Here is a 20027-nt window from a genome sequence, read left to right as displayed (position 1 = left end):
GTGTACTTTATTTGAAATTTGTTTTCTACGTTATTATGTCTTTGTAGTTACAACAAAGAAGGACTTCTGTTTTTGCAGTTATCCCGCGAAATAACAGCATTGCTGGGGGTAAATGTACAGAAGGCGTCTTAAAAAGCAACATATTTTAGCAAAAAGGAACAAATTACATTCATTCATGATCAAAACACACTCATCACCAACGTCATACTGGTACTCAATGTTTTTGCTTTATAAATAATATGTAGTTTAAAAGTACTTTGAAATTGGCATCTACTATACCTTTAATGTTTTCATTTTACTTATTTTCTCCCTTTCCATGTTTCATTGCTTACCTAAAAAATACTATACTTTCATAATTATAGGTGTCCTTAAGATTCAAGTTAAACAATATAAATTTGTAAATTACCAAGTATATTTGTTCTTACCAAACAGAATAAATTTTCCTTTGCTATGTTTACAACAATACAAATTCGAATTCAGTTTTATTTTAACTATCATTTATATTCATATATTATATATATTTATATCACTTTGAAATTAAAATTACTTATGTAAATTATAATTTTTCATCTTGTACTTAAGCTACAGTTTTGAGGATTTTTTAAATGAATGTTCTCCAACCCAAAAAATGTTTTCTTGTATTCCCCTTAAAAGGGAGCATTTTCAAATTACTGTAGTACACAAAAAGAAATGATTGTATATCCTAAAATAAGGTTCAAATGTACGTCTTTCTTTACAAGATACGATTTGGTCAAAAGTAACCCAAGTTGCTTTGCGACAAATTTTGGACTGTACCATACTTTTTACTTAAAATTATTTTGGAAATGTGGTGAAAGCGTTTCTGAAGAATATGGGAAAACAGGAAAGTGTGTTTGAAAAAAACTTTCATATAAATTCATGACATGATCTGTTTTAATGTTATTATTTAATGGCATAGGTAGTAAGACTTGATTTAAAAAAATGGTCTCCCCTCTGCCAAGTGGTACAGTCCTGCTTTGATTCCGAATTCCTTTTTTTCAATATCCTACTTGGAGTCGAGGCGATTCTTACGTGGTAAAGTGGTAAGGTTAATCCAGAAAAGAGACATTCCATGGCCTGATTAAACAAAACCTAGTTGGAAAAAAGGTAGTTTTTAAAAACTTTTTCATTGTTTACTGAAATTTGAAATGGTTAGGTTTAAAATGGGGAGGGGAATATTCGCTTTGAAATATATTCTTGTATTATTCAGTTTTATCGTAATACTTCAATACTTTTTGTGCAATTCCTTCATAATTTCATGAGAAATTACCACTTGTTTTAAAAATCTTTAATTTTTGTCCTTTTTATTTTTTGACCACGAGTTCAATTTAGCTTTGTTTTGATAAATCGCTTACAGTAGAATAGGCATTTTGATGAATACAAAGTCAGGTACAGTATTTACTTTCAGCTTTTAGTTAGGGAAAGCTTCATTAAATGTACATTTCTGTATATAACATTGTTTAGTAGTTTGAAGTTCTGTAATTTCTCAGTTCTCTGTTGACTGTTTTGCACTTAAAGCATTAGTTGAAATTGTTTTATAAACCAATATTTATTATCCAGGACTCTTTATTTGCGTCGGCCATTTTGTGTATGTGTGAAGTAATTAAAACCTCTTTGAAATTATTTCCCATCATTTATCCTAAAGTAATGCAATCATTGTTGACCCATTTTCTTGATTTTGATGCAAATTGAACCTTTTTAGCCATTTAAATCCGAGTCAAATAACTTAATCACTTTACCTCATTTACTCCATCTGTAAAACAATAACAATAACCCCTTTACAAAGTTATAAGGATCAAGCAGACTACTATAGACTTAATAAATGCTTGCTCATTCTACTTCCACTTTCTCTTTAATACTCCCAGAGTAACCCAAATATTTACTATTAATTATACCTTCAAAAATAAGATCTTTCACCCCCAAAAATGTATTTAACTCTGTCTTTATCCATGTCCTTATACTTTTACACTTTTCTAATTATTTCAGTCATAGATTTACACAAAAGTGGACAGGACTCATTTTCCTTTTGAACTTTCATTTTAACCTCAGACTACTTTTCCTTCTTCAGACCACTCAATGTTTTTCCATTTTTACCAGATGTCTAAGTCTCCTATGTCCAAGAAACGTTGCATCTCCACAGCTGATACAAAGCCAGGTTCCAACCACTCCTCTGCCCCCTTTATACCTGTTGAAGCTCCTACAGCACCTGCTAATGTGAGTATCTTGACATAATATACATTTACATTATGTACACTAAACACTACATATTGTTAAGAACACAACTACAAGTTGAAATTCTTCTCACTCCTCACTCACTACCACTTCTTACTATGTCCCCAGGAAATGGCAAAGAAAGAAAATGAAGCAGATATAGATGAAGTTCTATACTCCAGACAACTGTAAGACCAAGGAAAAGACCAGGGCAGGTGGGGGTAGGAAAAATGTATACAAGTGGAGTGGGGGAACAAACACAGAAGTGAAAGAAGGGAAGTTGGGTAAAATGAAAATATATACTTAGCACCCACACCCATTCTCTTGCCAGGTATGTTTTGGGCCATGAAGCAATGAAGCGGTTGCAGATGTCTAGTATCCTTATATCTGGCCTTCGGGGCCTGGGTGTTGAAATTGCAAAGAACATCATCCTTGGTGGTGTCAAGGCTGTAACCCTACATGACCAGGGTAATGCCCAGTGGGCTGACCTCTCTTCCCAGGTAAGCTTTCAGTTCTTACATAATATGTAATTATAATTCTATTGTATTTTCCCCCCTCAAAATATTAAACAGGCAAAACTCTCTGGCAATCCAGTTAATCATTTTCTTTTTCTCTGATTATCAGTTTTACTTACAAGAGGAAGATGTAGGCAAGAATCGTGCTGAAGCATCACAGCCTCACTTGGCCAAGCTAAACACTTATGTGCCTGTTTGTGCATACACAGGTCCCCTAACAGAAGACTTCCTAAGCAGTTTCCAGGTATGCAGAAACCTTTTATCCTTCTAAATTCCTACCCCTAAAATCTTACTAAATGACTGACATTTGCTTGATCCCTCCAAAATTCCCCCCCATGTAACCACCAAGGAATTCACAAGTTCATTCTTCATTCCTCCATCTTTTCATTCCTATTGTTTCTTCCACTGATACCTGCAGGTGGTAGTTCTCACCAACTCACCACTACACGAGCAGTTGCATGTGGGTGAATTTTGCCATAGCCATGCCATCAAGCTAGTAGTAGCTGACACCCGTGGTCTGTTTGGGTGAGTTTTACTGCTTCCTTGTATACTGTTCACCCTGCAGGACTCCCTTCAACATTTTCCTGAAATCATGACCACATAATACACAGGGTTTTCTGGAACAGTTTCACCAGTGTATCTGATTCATATATGTATCTATGATTTAATGAGTAAAACAAGGCAAACAGAATGATAAAAATCTTCTGGAACACATTGTTAAATTATTAGATGTTGTCTTAGAGCAGTCTTAAAACTATAACATGTCTGTAAAGTACAAGATAATTCAGCAAAGGAACACTATGTCTCCTTCAGTCAGCTGTTCTGTGATTTTGGTGAAGAGATGGTCCTAATTGACTCAAATGGAGAACAGCCACTCAGTGCCATGGTTTCCATGGTAACCAAGGTAAGGGACTTAAATATTGGGATGCCTGCAAGCAGTGAAAGGGTTGGAGACATAGAAAATAGCACATTCTCAACATCAGAACATCATCTTTACTCAGGACAGCCCAGGAGTAGTAACCTGCTTGGATGAAACACGTCATGGATTTGAAAGTGGTGACTTTGTCTCCTTTACTGAGGTACAGGGTATGAGTGAGCTTAACAGCAGCCCACCTGTGGAAATTAAAGTCCTAGGTGAGTCAGTGAAGAATGAAAGCATTTTTTATTCAGTGGAGCTGCTGCTGGAAAAGACTAGGAGTTGGTCAACATCCTCTAACTGTTGTCCTTTGGTCTTACAGGTCCATATACCTTCAGTATCTGTGATACAACCACGTTTTCAGACTATGTTCGAGGTGGCATTGTCCACCAGGTTAAAGTGCCCAGGAAGATCAATTTTGTGAGTCCTGCAAATGCAAAGTATTAAGAGTATTTAGAATACAGTCATAGAGGTTGAGGTTGAACAAAGTAGGGAAATCTCTTTTATTCTTCCCTAACCCCATCTCTGCCTTTTTTTCTCCTCTTTAAATAGTATTTTATTTTTATCCACAGTTACAACTCAAGAAAATTATTAGCCTTTTTACAAAATTTTGAGGTCCAAATTTCTCATTGTTTCCCCTTCTAGAAAGAGTAGGCAGCCTGACATAGTATGTTATCATGTAAAACATATTTCCTTATTCATCACAGTAAGAGAAGAGATAAAAAGTTTTTAAAAATATATGTATCTCTGCCCTTTTAGTTTTTTTAACTTTCTTTAAGATTCATTTCAAAGGCTATATCCTTTCCCAATCTCACATACTGCTTATGCATTTTTTCCCTTGAATAAAAGCTTAATAAATGCTTTTAGACTAGTTCACTCACTTCACCTTTTCTTTTCAGAAATCCCTGACCAAAGCACTAACTGAACCAGACTTTGTGATGACAGACTTTGCAAAGTTTTCACATCCACCTCACCTACACGTAGCCTTTCAGGCCCTGCACCAATTCTGCAGCCAGCATGGCCGTCTACCCCGTCCCCAAAACCAGGTGCTTCTTTTTAGAAAGAAGAGAGGGATGTTACAGGGGTGTGGATTCTGGGAAAGGACTAATATATTAGTTTCTTGGGGATGCATTACATTTTGGGATATGGTCTTTCTGAACTAACATTTTCCTTCTTTCTTACCCTACTTAAAGGCGGATGCCACAGAAATGGTTGGATTGGCACAGGTGGTAAATGAAGCTTCCCCACCCCATGTGAAACAGAAAAACTTAGATGAGGAGCTGGTACAACAGCTGGCTTATATGGCAACTGGAGACCTAGCCCCTGTCAATGCTTTTATTGGAGGTCTGGCTGCTCAAGAAGTCATGAAGGTAAGAAAGAAAATAAATTTTGGAAGCCCAGTTTGAAAGATAAATTATGAGAATGATCTCTCTTTTTGAAGTAATTCAGTCTTGTTTTACCTTACTGTATCATGCCAGTGAGTTCTGGGCTGTCTTGCTTCTTTGTTGGTTTAGTTCATTTGTTCTAAAATGGACTCTGAATCTTAATCAGTTTTTGTTTTTTGTAGATCTCTACCGTACAAGCTAAGCTAATCTGTATCCTCCCATTGTCCCCAAATCTTATCTTTATTGCTTCATCCTACCTCTGAGCTATCAATCCTTGATGTCCTGGGCCCCCTGGATCTGTATGCCTTGTTTCTGCACTAATAATTATCCTGTCTTGGCTGATTTTATCATATCTGACCCCTTCACTAAGTCTATATTTTCTCTGCCAAGCTCCTTGAACTGCTGTTCATCCCCTGAATTCTGTCTTGTGCTGATGTATTGTCTTAATTCCCTGATCCGTGTGAATCTCTTTCCATAACAGACTTGGTTGAATCTCCTGCGTTTGTTTTCTATTCTTCTGTTAGGCTTGCTCAGGAAAGTTCATGCCCATCATGCAGTGGCTTTACTTTGATGCACTGGAATGTCTGCCTGAAGATAAAGAGACTCTCACAGAGGACAGCTGTCACCCAGTATGTATTTATCTAGGTACCACAGTTAAGTGGGGAAACTTTTGACTGGGCTTAATTAGGTGACTTGCTTATTTTCTACAGCGTCAAAGTCGCTATGATGGACAGTTAGCTGTTTTTGGCTCTGACCTACAGGAGAAACTGGGCAAACAGCGGTATTTCCTGGTTAGTGGCTTAGCGTTTTCTATTGTATTCTGGTTATCTTATCCACATAGGTTTCATTCCCTAACTTTTTGTCCTCATCCTAATTCTTCTGTATTTGTGGTACTCTATTCTTTGTTCTTCTATGATCCTCTCTATCCTCAGGTTGGAGCTGGGGCCCTTGGCTGTGAGCTTCTCAAAAATTTTGCCATGATTGGCCTGGGCTGTGGGGAAGGAGGAGACATCACTGTCACAGACATGGACACCATTGAGAAGTCAAATCTTAACCGACAGTTCCTCTTCCGGCCTTGGGATGTCACAGTACGTTCCTAAGGAGCATGTCAGCAGTGTTTGCACAAACTTACACAAAGGTTTTTGGTTAAGAATACTAAGTTAGGAGTGTGGATTTAAAGTGCTCTAATGTAATTCTGGTCTGCTCTATGGTTTTCCTACCCAACAGAAGCTGAAGTCAGACACAGCAGCTGCTGCTGTGCAACAGATGAACCCACAGATGCACATAACCAGTCACCAAAACCGAGTGGGACCTGACACAGAACGAATCTATGATGATGACTTTTTCCATGCCCTGGATGGTGTGGCCAATGCACTGGACAATGTTGATGCCCGTGAGGATAGGGGATTGGAATTCCTTCTCTTGTCTAAACTATTTTAATTACTTTAAGAGATAGCGTGTTTCAGACTAGAGAACTGAGGAACAAACAGAGTTCTGTTCATTTTCTACTGAGAAATAGCAATAACCATGAAGGCCCCTGAGAATAAGTTGAAACAACTGAGGAATATTTAGCCTGCAGAAAAGAAGACATAATAGAGGACAAAATAGTTCTGTTAAAGAAATTGAAGGGCAGTGAGGTGGAAGAGCAAATTCACTCTTCTTTGATCCAAAACTATAAGCAATAACTGGAAGTTACAAAGAATTAAATTTAGAGTTGGTGACACCAGTTTAGAAGTGAAACATTCTGAAAGACATAGTGATCTTAAGTTATTCAAACAGACAAGTTGATCACCTTTCAAACACAGAGCATATAATGAATTTATTTTTTGGACATGATTTGGCTTGGTGACAATCTGTTTCAACCTAATTTTTTAAAAAATTTTTATGAAAACTGAATAAAGTGATAGGTTGGCAGGTTAGAGAACCAGGAGAGAACATAGAGAAATTTAACAGGTGTGGTGTACAGGATATTTTTGTTCACATACAAAGTGTGGTGTTTTTTTTCTTTTACCAGTTCATCATATGATTATGCCTTTATCTGCAGAGTATCCTATCAATCACACATATGCTTTTTCGTAAGGGTTCCTTTCTTCTTTTACTTCAGGAATGTACATGGACAGACGTTGTGTGTACTATCGGAAACCACTGCTAGAGTCAGGCACACTGGGAACCAAGGGAAATATTCAGGTGGTGATACCCTTTCTGACAGAATCATACAGCTCCAGCCAGGACCCCCCTGAGAAATCCATCCCCATCTGTACACTCAAGAACTTTCCCAATGCCATCGAGCACACACTTCAGGTCTGGGAAATGGATCAGGGACTTAGGGAGGTTTTATTTGGGGAGGTGGGAGTAATTAGGTCACTTCCTCTTAATAAAAATCCATATTTTGCTGCATGCAGTGGGCCCGGGATGAGTTTGAAAGCCTCTTCAAACAACCAGCAGAAAATGTTAACCAATACCTGACGTGAGTATTGCTGGTTCCTTACCCCATAATGCTAGATCCCTGGCCTAGGCTACACTAGACCAGGGCATCTTTTGCCTGTTTTCATTTCTCTGTGGACTTAATTTACAACCCCATTTGAGACTCCATGTGTCCCATCTCTAGATATTACATTTCTGTTTTATTGTTTTTGTTACTTAATGCTGTAGATTGTGCATATTTTATCTTCAGGACTTTTGAGTGCTTGTTTTCCAAACTAACTATCAACTTTTGTCTATTATACTTACAGGGACCCAAAATTTGTGGAGAGAACTCTGAGACTGGCAGGGACACAACCCCTGGAGGTGCTAGAAGCTGTACATCGTAGCTTGGTGTTGCAGCGCCCCCATGACTGGGCTGATTGTGTGACTTGGGCCTGCCTTCATTGGCATTCTCAGTATGCCAACAATATCCATCAGCTCCTGCATAACTTTCCTCCAGAACAGGTATTCAACTAATTCTTAATCTTTCAGTTGCATCTAGGCTTGCAAAGGATTGATCTCTAACTTGGAGTTTCCTTGTTTTTTTAAATCTGGCAGCTCACAAGCTCTGGTGCTCCATTCTGGTCTGGACCTAAAAGATGCCCACATCCTCTTATCTTTGATGTCACAAATGTGAGTACACACATGTGTATCATCTTTCTGGTGCCTTGGAAGTGAGTATCTAAGCTTAACACTTAAAAATAATTCTGGATTTTGAGTTAATGAATCTAGGTTTAAGTCCCAGCTTCTCTTTTACTATCCATGTGATCTTAGGTAAGTTCTTATTTTATGAGCTTTAGTTTTTTTCTCTCAGTAAATAATCACTTAAGGTCCTTTATCACTTTCACTCATGATCCTGTCAATCCTTTTTTGTTTTCTCCCCACAGCCTTTGCACCTGGATTACATCATGGCAGCTGCTAATCTCTTTGCACAGACATATGGACTAACAGGTTCAAAGGACCGGGGTGCAGTTGCTGCTCTTTTACAGACAGTTCACATCCCCAAGTTCACTCCTAAATCTGGTGTCAAAATTCATGTTTCTGATCAGGAACTACAAAGTGCCAGTGCTTCTGTTGGTAAGTACCATTATTTACTCTTGTGCCATTGGGATTATTCACTTACAGTCTTATCTTGAAACATTTCTCTCCTCTTTGTCTCTTCTTCTCATTTTCTTAGATGATAGCCACTTAGAGGAGCTGAAAACCATGCTACCTAGCCCTGAAAAGTTGCCTGGCTTCAAGATGTGTCCCATTGACTTTGAGAAGGTGATAAGGGGTGCTGTAGACCCAGGATAATTCAGGGGGGCATTATATGTTTTTTGTGTTTGTATACTTGTTAGTGGAGGAGTTTATGCACTACTCATTTGGTAAGTGCAGACAGTAGAGGGTTCGTAGTTATCTTACCTAACCTTCTTTATAGGACAATGATAATAATTTCCACATGGATTTCATTGTTGCGGCTTCTAATCTGCGCGCTGAGAACTATGACATTCCACCTGCTGACAGGCACAAGGTGAATTCATGTATCATCTTCATGTGTATGTGTGTAGTAGGAAGATATGTGTTTACATACATGTTTATACATGAGAGTAAGCATACATGTTCATGCTTTAAAGTCTTAAGACTGACCAGAAGGCCTGGGTTTTGGGGGGGAAATATTTGATGCCTACAGAGCAAATTGATTGCGGGAAAGATCATCCCAGCCATTGCTACAACTACTGCTGCAGTGGTTGGCCTTGTATGCCTGGAACTGTATAAGGTCGTGCAAGGACATCAACGGCTTGAAGCCTATAAAAATGGTTTCCTCAACCTTGCCCTACCCTTCTTTGGCTTCTCTGAGCCCATTGCTGCACCTCGCCACAAGGTAACTGCAATATGTTTAGTTACTTTTAAAGGGCTACATGAAGTGTTTGGCCCAGGGAGAAGGGAAAATAGGTCTTTTGGGGGATTAATAGAACTAATTATAGACCTGGGACCTTCCTAATCACAGTATTATGACCACGAATGGACTCTCTGGGACCGCTTTGAAGTCAGGGGACTACAACCTGGGGGTGAGGAAATGACCCTCAAGCAATTTCTGGATTATTTCAAGGTAGAGATCTAGGAAATGGTGATAAAATGGGCCAAGGGAGGAAGAGAGGGAGATGAGTTGGCATTTCTGATCTTGGTTTTCTTTACTTCTTCCACAGACAGAGCACAAATTGGAAATCACGATGTTGTCTCAGGGTGTGTCCATGCTGTATTCTTTCTTCATGCCAGCTACAAAGCTCAAGGAGCGACTAGATCAGCCGTGAGTTTTCCAGGAACACTGTAATAGGAATCCTTGGGTTATATACAGTCTCTTGTTAGGAAAATTGATAGGCCCAGTTTTGTTCTATTCATAGAATAAATAAGTTCACTCTTTTAGCTTTAGAGGCCTTTTTAATGGCTGATATTTGATGACTTTATAAAATAGTTTGGGCACAAGACATGGGGAGGTGGGAAGAAGCTATGTTTGGTGACAAAACTTTTATCTCCCTTTTTGTAACCCAGAATGACAGAAATTGTGAGCCAGGTGTCAAAGAGGAAGCTGGGCCGCCATGTGCGGGCATTGGTGCTGGAGCTCTGCTGCAATGATGATAATGGTGAGGATGTGGAAGTGCCTTACGTGCGCTACACCATCCGCTGATCCTTGGCTGTTGCTTTTCTTACCCTTCTCCCTTTATCATCCTTTACCCACTACTCTTCTCCGTAATCACCTTTTTTCCCCAGTAAACTGGCTGGGTGGCCTAGGCCACTGGTTTTAGCTTTGCTCAGTTTGGCACTCAGGGCATGTGGGGAATCTTTCTACTGCTGTTTGAATCCTGAATTCAAAATAAAAGAGTTACAAACCGTTGCAACACTCTTATGTGAGAAACACTGAACTCAAGACTTGTGAATATAGGCCTCTTTTTTGAGAGATAGATTTAAGAATACATGTATGTTTTTATTGGGAACTCCTGTATTTATCTTTAAAGGACACAAAGATGCAACATGTTTGTGGAAAAGGAAAAGCCAGAATGTTACAGTCTGTCTTCTACAGAAAAAGAAACTAGTTCGTTATTTATTTTTTATTCTTCAAAATTTCGGTTTAATAACAGAAAACCACCAAACCTGGTTAAATGTCACCTTGTGTCAATTACAAGTGTTCTCTACAGAAAAGATTGACAAATAAGGACAAGCTAGATGATGTAAATAGAGTGTTTTGTGTACAACTTTACAGTTTAAGCATGAGAGAAAGAGAGAGAGAGAGAGAGAGAGAGAGCTTTGTATTCACAGCAGGTGGTATAAGACTTGGCCTGCAGCACTATATATGTTGCCTACCTAAAAAGTTCCAGCACAACATCTTTGGTTTTACAGCATTCCAGGTATCCAAGGAAATGGATCTGGTTAGCCACATCCTAATCTTTTTCAGGTTGAACTGGTTCCTGTAACTTGACAGAGGAAATACATATTTCTTCACCAGTCTCTCCACCTTCTAAACCTTAGTTCACCAGGGATTCCTTTTATAAATTTTTACCCATTATTTCCTAAACCTGGATTTTTTTCTCTGATTTTTAAGAAACACTAATTTCTAAATCAGCATTTTGGTGGAAGTACTGAGACTTGGAGTTAAGAAGACCTAATTTCCAATCTAGCCTCAGACACTTATATGTGTGATGTTGGAAAAGTCATTTTACCCATCTACCTTATTTGTTTCTCATTGTAAAATGGGGTTGCAAGGTTGTAAGGATCAAACTAACTAATTGTAGAGTGCTTAGAACAGTTAAATATTAGATATTATTATTATTATTAAATCTCTTCTGTCTCATAAATCCTTTTCCTATCTTAGCTGTATGAAGCTGATGGAGACCCTTTATCATATACCTCTAAGTTCATAGGGTATCTATCTGCCCATACCTCTAAATTCTTTATTTTTCCTCTGGCCCTTGGAACTTATCAGAATGTAGACTCCAAATTTGACCCCATGGTCCCCACAAACCAGGTCAATTTGACAATAATGGAGTTGTAATCATTCTTACAATAAAACCAGTGGGTATCTTAAGGCAGAAGTATTTAACTCCAGCATCCATTTCCTAAAAATGTTCTCTGCAGGGACTAGGATGGGTTATAAAACACCTTCCCGTTTAGGTCATTTCCATACACTATCACCTAATCCTAACTCTCAGGCTCCACTCTATACATACAAAAGATAAGAGTTGAATACCAATGTCTCATTCCTCTTCTGTCATGCCCAACTCCAGGCACTTCTGTCAGTTCTTGATAATAGGAAAAATTTTCTAAGACAGTTGGCACATACATTATCAGGCCCTTGCTGAAAAAAAAAAATGTAGGCAGGGCAGACACAAACTCTAACTTTTAATAATTCATTGGCTCTGTGTGAATGGTAGGTATTTCTGAGGGGCCTGCATTCTGGCATAAATAAATGATAATGCTTTTTATTGCCTTCTTTTTTTGTGTTAGTAAACTGTAAGTCTGTGGTGTCCTTGCCATGGGATCCCAGCATATGAAATTACTCCTGTTCTGTGATCTCATATTCTATTTTTGCTGAAGCAATAAAGGCTCTATGAAAAAAGTAATTTTCTGAGGGGAACAGAACAAGCATACAAAGTTCAGTGGTGGGAGTACTAAGCAAGACTGCTCTGAAAAAAAAAGGGTGACTGAAAACCTTGGAAGATGTAAGTGGTACACTGGTAAGACTTCTTTCAAAGATAGAGTAAACATCTTTGAGAACTCTGTGTCAGGCATTTGCTTAAATACTGAGGATGCAACAAAAAGGGTAATTAACAAAGATAGCACAGAAGGAAACTAGAAAGAGGTTATCTGTGATGCGGAGTGAAATCAAGCAGAACAATTAGTTTTTTTTAAATGACTGGGCTCTTCTTACACGATAACAGCAGTATTGTTTGAATGATGTAGCTATCCTCAGCAATACAATGATTCCAAAGGACTCATGATGAAGCTTACTATGCACTTCAGTTGAAAGGATTGCTGTTGAGGATAGACTGAAGCATGCTATTTTTCATTTTTTTCACTTTTATTCAACTCTTTTAGGACATTACTAATGTGGAAATATTTTACATAATTGCACATGTATAACCTATATCTGATGGCTTACCATCCCAGGGAGGGTTTTTTTTTTTTAAAAATGAAAGCTGGAGATTTTGCACTCCAAAACTCTTCTTTTACTCTCAGTAGGTAAGTTAAGAAAAAAGCTGAATCAATCTCTAAGACGGTTGAATTCTTAGGATGAATTTACAGTGGGGACAATACATGTAATCATGATGATGGCTTTATAAGCCAGTGTTACTCAAAAAGGAGTGGTGATGCTGGTCTTACAGGATTTGATCTGAGAAAATTATTTGGACATAACAGTGAGCTCTCCAAACCCCAGAAGTTTATGTGGTTGACTTCCTGAGCTATTTAGGATAGTTTTGGAAAATTATTTTGTACATCAGTGGTAAAAAAAGTGAGGAACACGTATTTACTTTTGCTTCCTGGCTTATTTGGGGGGGGATAAGACATATGAAAGGGGTTGGGAGCCCAGCATAACATATTATCACCATCTCAATGTCTAAACTGGCCCTGCATTCAAAGTACTTATTAGATATTTCATTTTACAACAACATAGAGGCAGGTGACAAAACTGAAGCACTTCATGTCTTGCCCATAATGAAATGTTCTGAGGCTGCAATTCAGACTGGAACTCTGATAGAAAGTGGGAAGTATTGGCAAAAAGATCCAGGCCCCAAACGGGGTCATACTCAAGGTCAAAAACCAGGAATTAGTGTAAGTGATCTCTGCTCTATTTTTCAACACTCTCACATGTTAGTTATGCAGCCTGGATAATTGATTATTGACTGACTTTAGTTCAGTCCATTGGCAGGACTTTACAGGACCTCCATTCCCTAGTACTCTTACTAGATGGTTGCTAAAATCCTGATAGAATTTCACCAATTAAGATATGATGAGGCTCTACTAGAAGCTAAATCTAACTGCCTCTAGACCCTAAATAAAACTGCATTTGAAGGGGATGCTGATGGACTTAAGTCCTACCTGTCAAAACCATTTCTTTAAGGATTTTCATCCCTTCTAAACCAGCTGGTTTTTCACAAATTCTTAGAACCAGGTTTAAATAACTCTCCATCTCAGACCCCTAAAAATTGACATAGTCTTTATCTGAAAGTTCAAATAAATGTATTTGACTTCATAAAAATCTTCAGAAACCTCCCAAAGTGTATGGAAGTTACTACATTTAAATATTAAATCTATTGGTTTCTCCCTTTAGGAAGCACCCCTTTTCCAGGATTAGACTTTTCCCTCACTTTCACACTGGCTCTCCTTTCTTTTAGCTCCAGATCTCAGTGGCAACTGGAATTTCTGGGTCAGAAATGGTACTCTGGAAGTATCTACTCCCATCAAGAGTTATCTTCACCAGAGAGGCTATGTAGTCAATTAACTACTCCCTGTTTGATATAGAGGATCCTCTATATATGGATCAGGAGGGCTCTGATTACTGGAAGCAGTAACTATTGTCATACCAAATGATCACCCTACCTTCATATATATGCTATTATTTTCCCCAACTCAGTCATGATACGAGTTGCACTGGGCTATTTTATCTTGTCACAGTCAAGTTAACTAAAACTTTCTCAGTTTTGATGTTAAGATGAAATGCATTCTTAAATCATTTAACAAAAATAGATTTATTTTGCTGTCACAGCAAAAATAAGCAATTCATGTCCTTAGCATCTCTGGATATATTTCCCCCTCCTTATACTCATATGAAACTCTTGGTGGGACATGGTTAACTTATATTCACCATATTGGAGGAATTATGATTTGGAATTTTTTCATTCATTTAGATAAAGAACAGAAAAAGGAGTCAACTGAGATGTAGGATCTTGGGGTTTTGAATTATAGATTGGTCAGCATTGGAGACTTTGGGAATTTTCAGTCGCAACAAGTCTCGTTTTGGAGAGGTTAGGTCATAGGAAGTTAATTCTAAAGGAAGTGAATTAGAATGCTATGAAAGTATATTTAGAAATTCTGAGGTTTAAGGAAGAGAATATTTTTATAGGATAAGATGGAGATAGTGGAATAAAATCAAAGTTCAGAGTGGATTAAATTTCTAGGTAACTAGAATCATTCGGGAGTCTATGACCACACTGTCCCCTAAACATCTCTGCCTACTTTTTGAACTTTAAAACCACCCTTCTTCGTATTCCCTTCCCTGGGTTCCAATCTTTATAAGGAAAAAAGAGAGTTGAACCAGATGATTTCCAGTTCCTAAACACCAGAATTAAAGAATCATGGAAGACACATAAAAAGTTAAAAGTGACTTTTGAGTGAAGCTTAATGTGTCATGGGGTTGATCCAGCTAACTTAGTGTAACCCTTCATTCATCCTTGAAACTCTTTTAAATACTTGGAGACTTAACTTATCTTTTTTTTTTTCTCCAAGATAAATACCCCTTTTTTTCAACTAATTGTAGTAAACATAACCACTCCTCAATTTCCTTGCCCAGTTTCTCCTCAGTACTATTACTAACTTTTAGGTATTTATTTCCCCAAATATATATGAGAAAGGATTTTGAGTAGCATAATTCAGGTCTACTATATCCATATAACTTTGTGTGATTTCTCCTTTTCTACTTCTGTTTCTCTCAGAAGTAGTGAAATGTTTATTTGAAATACAGAGGTGTGGGTTCAAAATGTTACAGCACTCTCAGGCTGTAACCTAAAACGTTCTTGTTAGGCCAGGATTGGAGGACAGATATACCACTTCTCAAAAAAGAAGAAAATGGAGTGTTTCAGATTAAATACCAATGAGATTGATTTCTACTTCAATTGCTAATAAAATTGCAAACTGCTTTCTGAAGGATCTGACTTGTGAACATTAGGAATGTCATATATATAAAATTTTAAAAAGAAGTACAACAAAGGTGGCAGGGGGAAGAAATGCTTCACAAAATTTATAAGAAAAATGAAACTTACAAAACCTTCTTCCTAGAAAATTGACAAAAATGAACAAAAGATAGAAATAACATTAAAGAGGATAAGGGGAAAAAAGGGAAAAAAAATTTGGGGAAATTGTTGAATGGGCAAACTATTTTGTAAAATGATTTGGGAGCCATGCTGGTAGGATAGAAGGAAGTAATGTTAGCTGAACTCTTGTACTCAGAACTCCTCCAAGGAGAATTATAAAATGCACTTCCTAATCCTGATCAGAAAATTCAGAAAGGTCCTTTGTTCAGCCCAGCTTTGTTTGGAGAGTGCGGAAAGCACACTCTAGTTCCCAGGAAGAAACTGCAGACAAAAGGAGGTCTTAGAACAACACAAAAGCATTGGATCACAAAGCCAGAATAGACTGAGAAAGGGCGCTTCCTACAACATAGTGTTCAGCAGCAGCAACAATGTTGGTTGGATCACAGATTCAAAGCAGGGTCTCCCTTCTAGCATCTATTCAAGCCTGCGGAGGAATAAGTAGGGCAAACATTCCTGTCCAAAGGGAAGGATACAGTTCTGCTCTGACCCTACAGAGTTCCCTAGCTGCCTGCTAAAGGGAGAGTCCAGCAACAGTCTATCTAGGCCAGGAGCTCACAACCAAGGGCAGCAATCACAGACTGTTCTAGATCTGGGGACACCAAAAGCTTGCAGATTCCAGGCCTGTCCTTCAGATCATGGCATAACAGATCTCTGAGAACCTAAGTGCAAAATGGAAATAGAAAGAATCCATTGGTCATTTCCTAAAAGAAAATCCAAGAAGCTACATGAGTAACAGCCAGAATCTAGAGTGTCCAGATCAACAAAAGACTATGCAAGCATCAAGGAAGCAACAATTCAAGTACTGAGGAACTGCAGTCAGGCTCACCACTACAAAAGAGCAGAGAATCTGAAATACAGTATTCCAGAAGGCAAAGGATGTGGATTTACAGCCAAGAAGAGCCTATACAGCAAAAATGACTGTTATAATGCTACATTTTCTGGTTGTGTGAGGTAGGCAAGGCAAGGGGAATGAACTTCTGATGAAACAGAGTATTTCAAGTACTCCTGATGAAAAAAACAGTTACACAGAAACTCTGAAACTGAAAAGGTAAATATGAATGACAATATGAGACTAAACAAAGGTAGCAAACTGCTTATATTCAAATATGGCCAGATGTTTCTGTGTTTTCTATGAACATTATCATCAAGTGCCATGGAAGAAATCCAATTAGATCATCAATAAAGTGACTCTATTGTGTCTTGATAATTGTTTGTTGTCCTTCATTCTTGAAGAGGACCAAAATGACATCACCGTGATAAAGTGAAGTTTCAGTGTGTATGACTGTGGCTGATCAGACCAATACAAGCTTAGAATGCTGTACCACAAATTGGGCACAGATACTCTGCATGAATATTTGGAGTGGATACTCCAAATTTCGCATTCTACATTTACTTTGTGCTGTCTCAATTCTGCTTTGCTCAGATAGCATAGCACCCTTTCTGATGTGGGCACTCCATGCTGAATGGTCCTGTGCCAGTGTCTCCCATGTTGCACAGTCAAATCCAGAGTTCTTGAGAGAGACTTTGAGAGTGTCCTTGTATCTTCTGATCACCATGTGATCACCTATCCCATGTGAGTTCTCCATAAAATAGTCTTTTTGGCAAGCATACATTTTTGCCTTCAAACTACATGGCCAACCCATTGGAGTTGCTCTCTCTGAAGCATAGTTTGAATGCTTGGCAGTTCAGCTTGAGCCTGCCAGGTGATCCTCAGAATCTTCCTAAGATAGTTCAAATGGAAGTGATTCATTTTCCTGGCATAGTGCAGGTATGTTTCACAGGTTTTTTCACAGGTTTTTTACAACAACAAGGTGAGCACAATGGCTCTGTAGACCTTCATGTTAGTAGTCATTCTAATACCTCTTCTCTCCAAAATTTTCTTTGGAGCCTCCCAAACACTAAGCTAGCTCTGGCAATGAGTACATCAACCTCTGATGGCTGCAAAAATTTAGAGTATATATGGCATCAGTTTTATATATTTTATACATTGGTTAAATATAATATGATCAACATATAAGATATATACTGCACAACTTTTACAATTTTACATAATTATAATGTCCATTTTCATCTTATGTGACTCTCTCATCTCCTTAATTTCTTCTGTTTCACCAATTTGTTTATATCACCCTTTATATCTAAATCATAAACTCATTTTGGTGTGACATGTTGGTATGGGGTTACTGTCTGTCAGACTGCTTTCCAAATTTTATAACACTTTTTGTTGAATAGTTATACCAACAGCTTGTGTTTTGGGTCAAAAACTACACTTGCTGTGCTCCTTTGCTTCTGTAAATTAACATGCCTAATCTGTTCCAATAATAAACCTCTTCAGGTACCTAACTGTTTTGATGATCATAGCTTTGCAAGATTCTTTCTTCAACTTTTTAAACAATTTAATATTTTATTTTTGTCCAGTCACATGTAAAAACAATTTTAATATTTTTTCTTCAAATTTTGAATTCTACAATCTCTCTCTCCTTCCCTCCTGCACCCCATTAAAAAGGTCAGCAATTTTACATAGATTATAATATGTGTAGTTATGCAAAACATATTTCCTAGTAAGTCATGCTATGAAAGAAAACACAGACAAAAATAACCTGAAGAAAAGTAAAGAAAAATTATCCTCCATCTACATTTAGGCTGTACCAATTTTTTTCTCTAGAGATAGAGGCCCTTTCATCATTCAGAATTGTATTGGATCAATGTATTGCTGTGAATAGCTAAATTATTTACAGATGATCATCATAAGTATTGTTTTTACTGTGAACTATATTCTCTTGGTCTGATTCTGCACATTTCACATTGCGTCAGTTCATATAAGTATTTCCAGTATTATGGATTGTTGTTTTTTTATTCCATGATAGTAATCCATCACAATCATATACCACAACTTGTTCAGCCATTCCCCCACTGAGATAGTAGTAGTACTTTGCAGGATATTTTGAAATATATTGCTCTGTCTCCATTTTGCCCATTAAAACTTATTATGAATTGATTCAGAGAGAAACTCAGAAAACAATTCCTATACTAATGATGTGGTATACAAGCAACTTCAAGTGGAGAATTCTATCAATTAGTAATGGTACTAAAAATGGATAAAAATACAAAAGTGAAGGATTAGTGATGCAAAATGCTAATAAGAAAATATGTTTTGCTTTATAAGTGATACAATACTTTTTTTTTCTTCTTAATTGACTGCAGGTAAGTGGAAAGGAGAGAGAAACTGTTAACTGAAAAATAAAAACAAAAAAGAGATTATTGATAAATGATGATAATACTTAATAGTGGAAAAATGAAATCAGAAGCCAGATTTTTAAAATGTGGTCAAGAAACTTGAAGCAGTAAAAAACGTTTTTCAAATACAATCTACCTGGATGGTAGAGTATGTTGTTCTGTCATTTATGGTAATGTTCAGCTCTTTGTAACCCATTTGATGTTCTTTTCTTGGCAAAGACACTGGAGTGGTTTGCCATTTCTTTCTTCAGATCATTTTATGGATGAGGAAACTGAGGCAAATGGGGTTAAGTGACTTGCCCAGGAACACACAGTAAATGTCTGAGATCAGATTGGAACTCAGATTCTACTGATTTCAGGTTTTAGCTTAGCTTCAGCACTTGACTAATCTCAAGCACCCAGTAAGTCTGAAAAACCTGTCCTCTGAATGACTGAATCTTTTTATGCCCTCAAGTAACCAAGAGACAGGAACCTATCAAGTTCTAGGGATATGCTTTTTAAAGTTCTTGTATGTTCTCATAAGCAGTTAAGTAGCTTGGTAGAGTGCGATATCATTTTTCTTAGTTTAACTCTAACACAATTTATTATATTTGTAGTATTTTTTATGTTGAACAGAAACAACTCTGTACTCTGATTAAAGTGCATAGTCCTTCTTATATTTTCTAGTATTTTACTTACGTTTTCATAGCAGTGTTTATATTTTAATATTTGAGCTACATTTTTCTTTCTCTTCTTTTTTTTCCCTGTAACCATATTTGTATTTTCAAATGAGAATTGTATCATAGGAAGGAATAAGAAAGTCCCTCCTTTTCCTATTGTTGAAAATTATACACGTAATATTGCAATTAATTCTGTGAATAATAGAATTTTTAAAAACTTCATTTGATACTGCAGTTTTTATTTTCCCCATGAGAATTCATTTGTGCCTATCCTGATTTTTTTTGGGACTAGATTACTTAGATTCTGTGATTCTTGCTTTGTTAACCTGGGTATTTATATTTTTGTAAGTATTTATCTATTTCCTTTAAGTTAACAGTTTTGTTAGCATCTAATTTGGAAAATAGTTTCTTGTACTGATATTGGTATATATTTTCATCTTCATTTGCTGTGAATTTTTTTCTGAACAATCTGAGCAATTTTTTTTCTTGTTTATTTTTTATCTTATCAATTTGGTTTTCATTTGTCTTTCTAAAAATCTAGTTAGCTAATTACTTAT

General features: G+C 37.2%; 2 protein-coding genes across 5 annotated transcripts in view; one reads left to right on the top strand and one right to left on the bottom strand.

Moving 5' to 3' along the window:
• Window positions 1-121: 121 nt before the first annotated feature.
• LOC140517029 (ubiquitin-like modifier-activating enzyme 1) lies at window positions 122-10383 on the top strand. Of its 4 annotated transcripts, none has more exons than XM_072627886.1 (26): window positions 122-210; window positions 2116-2232; window positions 2359-2417; window positions 2561-2729; window positions 2854-2988; window positions 3163-3269; window positions 3558-3648; window positions 3746-3878; window positions 3983-4080; window positions 4560-4706; window positions 4854-5030; window positions 5570-5674; window positions 5756-5836; window positions 5978-6133; window positions 6273-6438; window positions 7150-7346; window positions 7448-7512; window positions 7778-7973; window positions 8067-8141; window positions 8396-8585; window positions 8686-8774; window positions 8929-9021; window positions 9181-9372; window positions 9499-9600; window positions 9698-9798; window positions 10041-10383. In XM_072627886.1, exons 2-26 carry the CDS (start codon window positions 2116-2118, stop codon window positions 10174-10176), a joined length of 3177 nt encoding a protein of 1058 aa, XP_072483987.1. In that variant the 5' UTR covers window positions 122-210; the 3' UTR covers window positions 10177-10383. The 4 variants fall into 4 exon arrangements, with proteins under 4 accessions (XP_072483987.1, XP_072483986.1, XP_072483989.1 ...); XM_072627885.1 differs by lacking the exon at window positions 122-210 and adding an exon at window positions 1010-1125; XM_072627888.1 differs by lacking the exon at window positions 122-210 and adding an exon at window positions 1011-1125 and having other exon boundaries at window positions 2359-2444.
• LOC140517031 (high mobility group protein B3) overlaps window positions 3384-20027 on the bottom strand; it is a 37023-nt gene continuing 20379 nt past the window's right edge. Inside the window, exon 5 of the mRNA XM_072627896.1 lies at window positions 3384-4087. Coding sequence (XP_072483997.1) covers window positions 4073-4087 — 15 coding nt within the window. The 3' untranslated portion in view covers window positions 3384-4072. The remainder of the gene's footprint in view (window positions 4088-20027) is intronic.

This window comes from Notamacropus eugenii, unplaced genomic scaffold (assembly GCF_028372415.1).
Source record: "Notamacropus eugenii isolate mMacEug1 unplaced genomic scaffold, mMacEug1.pri_v2 scaffold_102, whole genome shotgun sequence".
NCBI classification, from domain to species: Eukaryota; Metazoa; Chordata; class Mammalia; order Diprotodontia; family Macropodidae; genus Notamacropus; species Notamacropus eugenii.
This window is presented reverse-complemented; position numbering and strand designations above follow the sequence as displayed.

Coding starts and splice junctions, on each gene's coding strand:
- LOC140517029 (XM_072627886.1), top strand. CDS start 2,116: ATGTCTAAGTCTCCTATGTCCAAGAAACGTTGCATCTCCACAGCTGAT. Junction 3,649..3,745: donor TGGTTTCCATGGTAACCAAG/GTAAGGGACTTA, acceptor ATCTTTACTCAG/GACAGCCCAGGAGTAGTAAC. Junction 5,837..5,977: donor GCAAACAGCGGTATTTCCTG/GTTAGTGGCTTA, acceptor CTCTATCCTCAG/GTTGGAGCTGGGGCCCTTGG.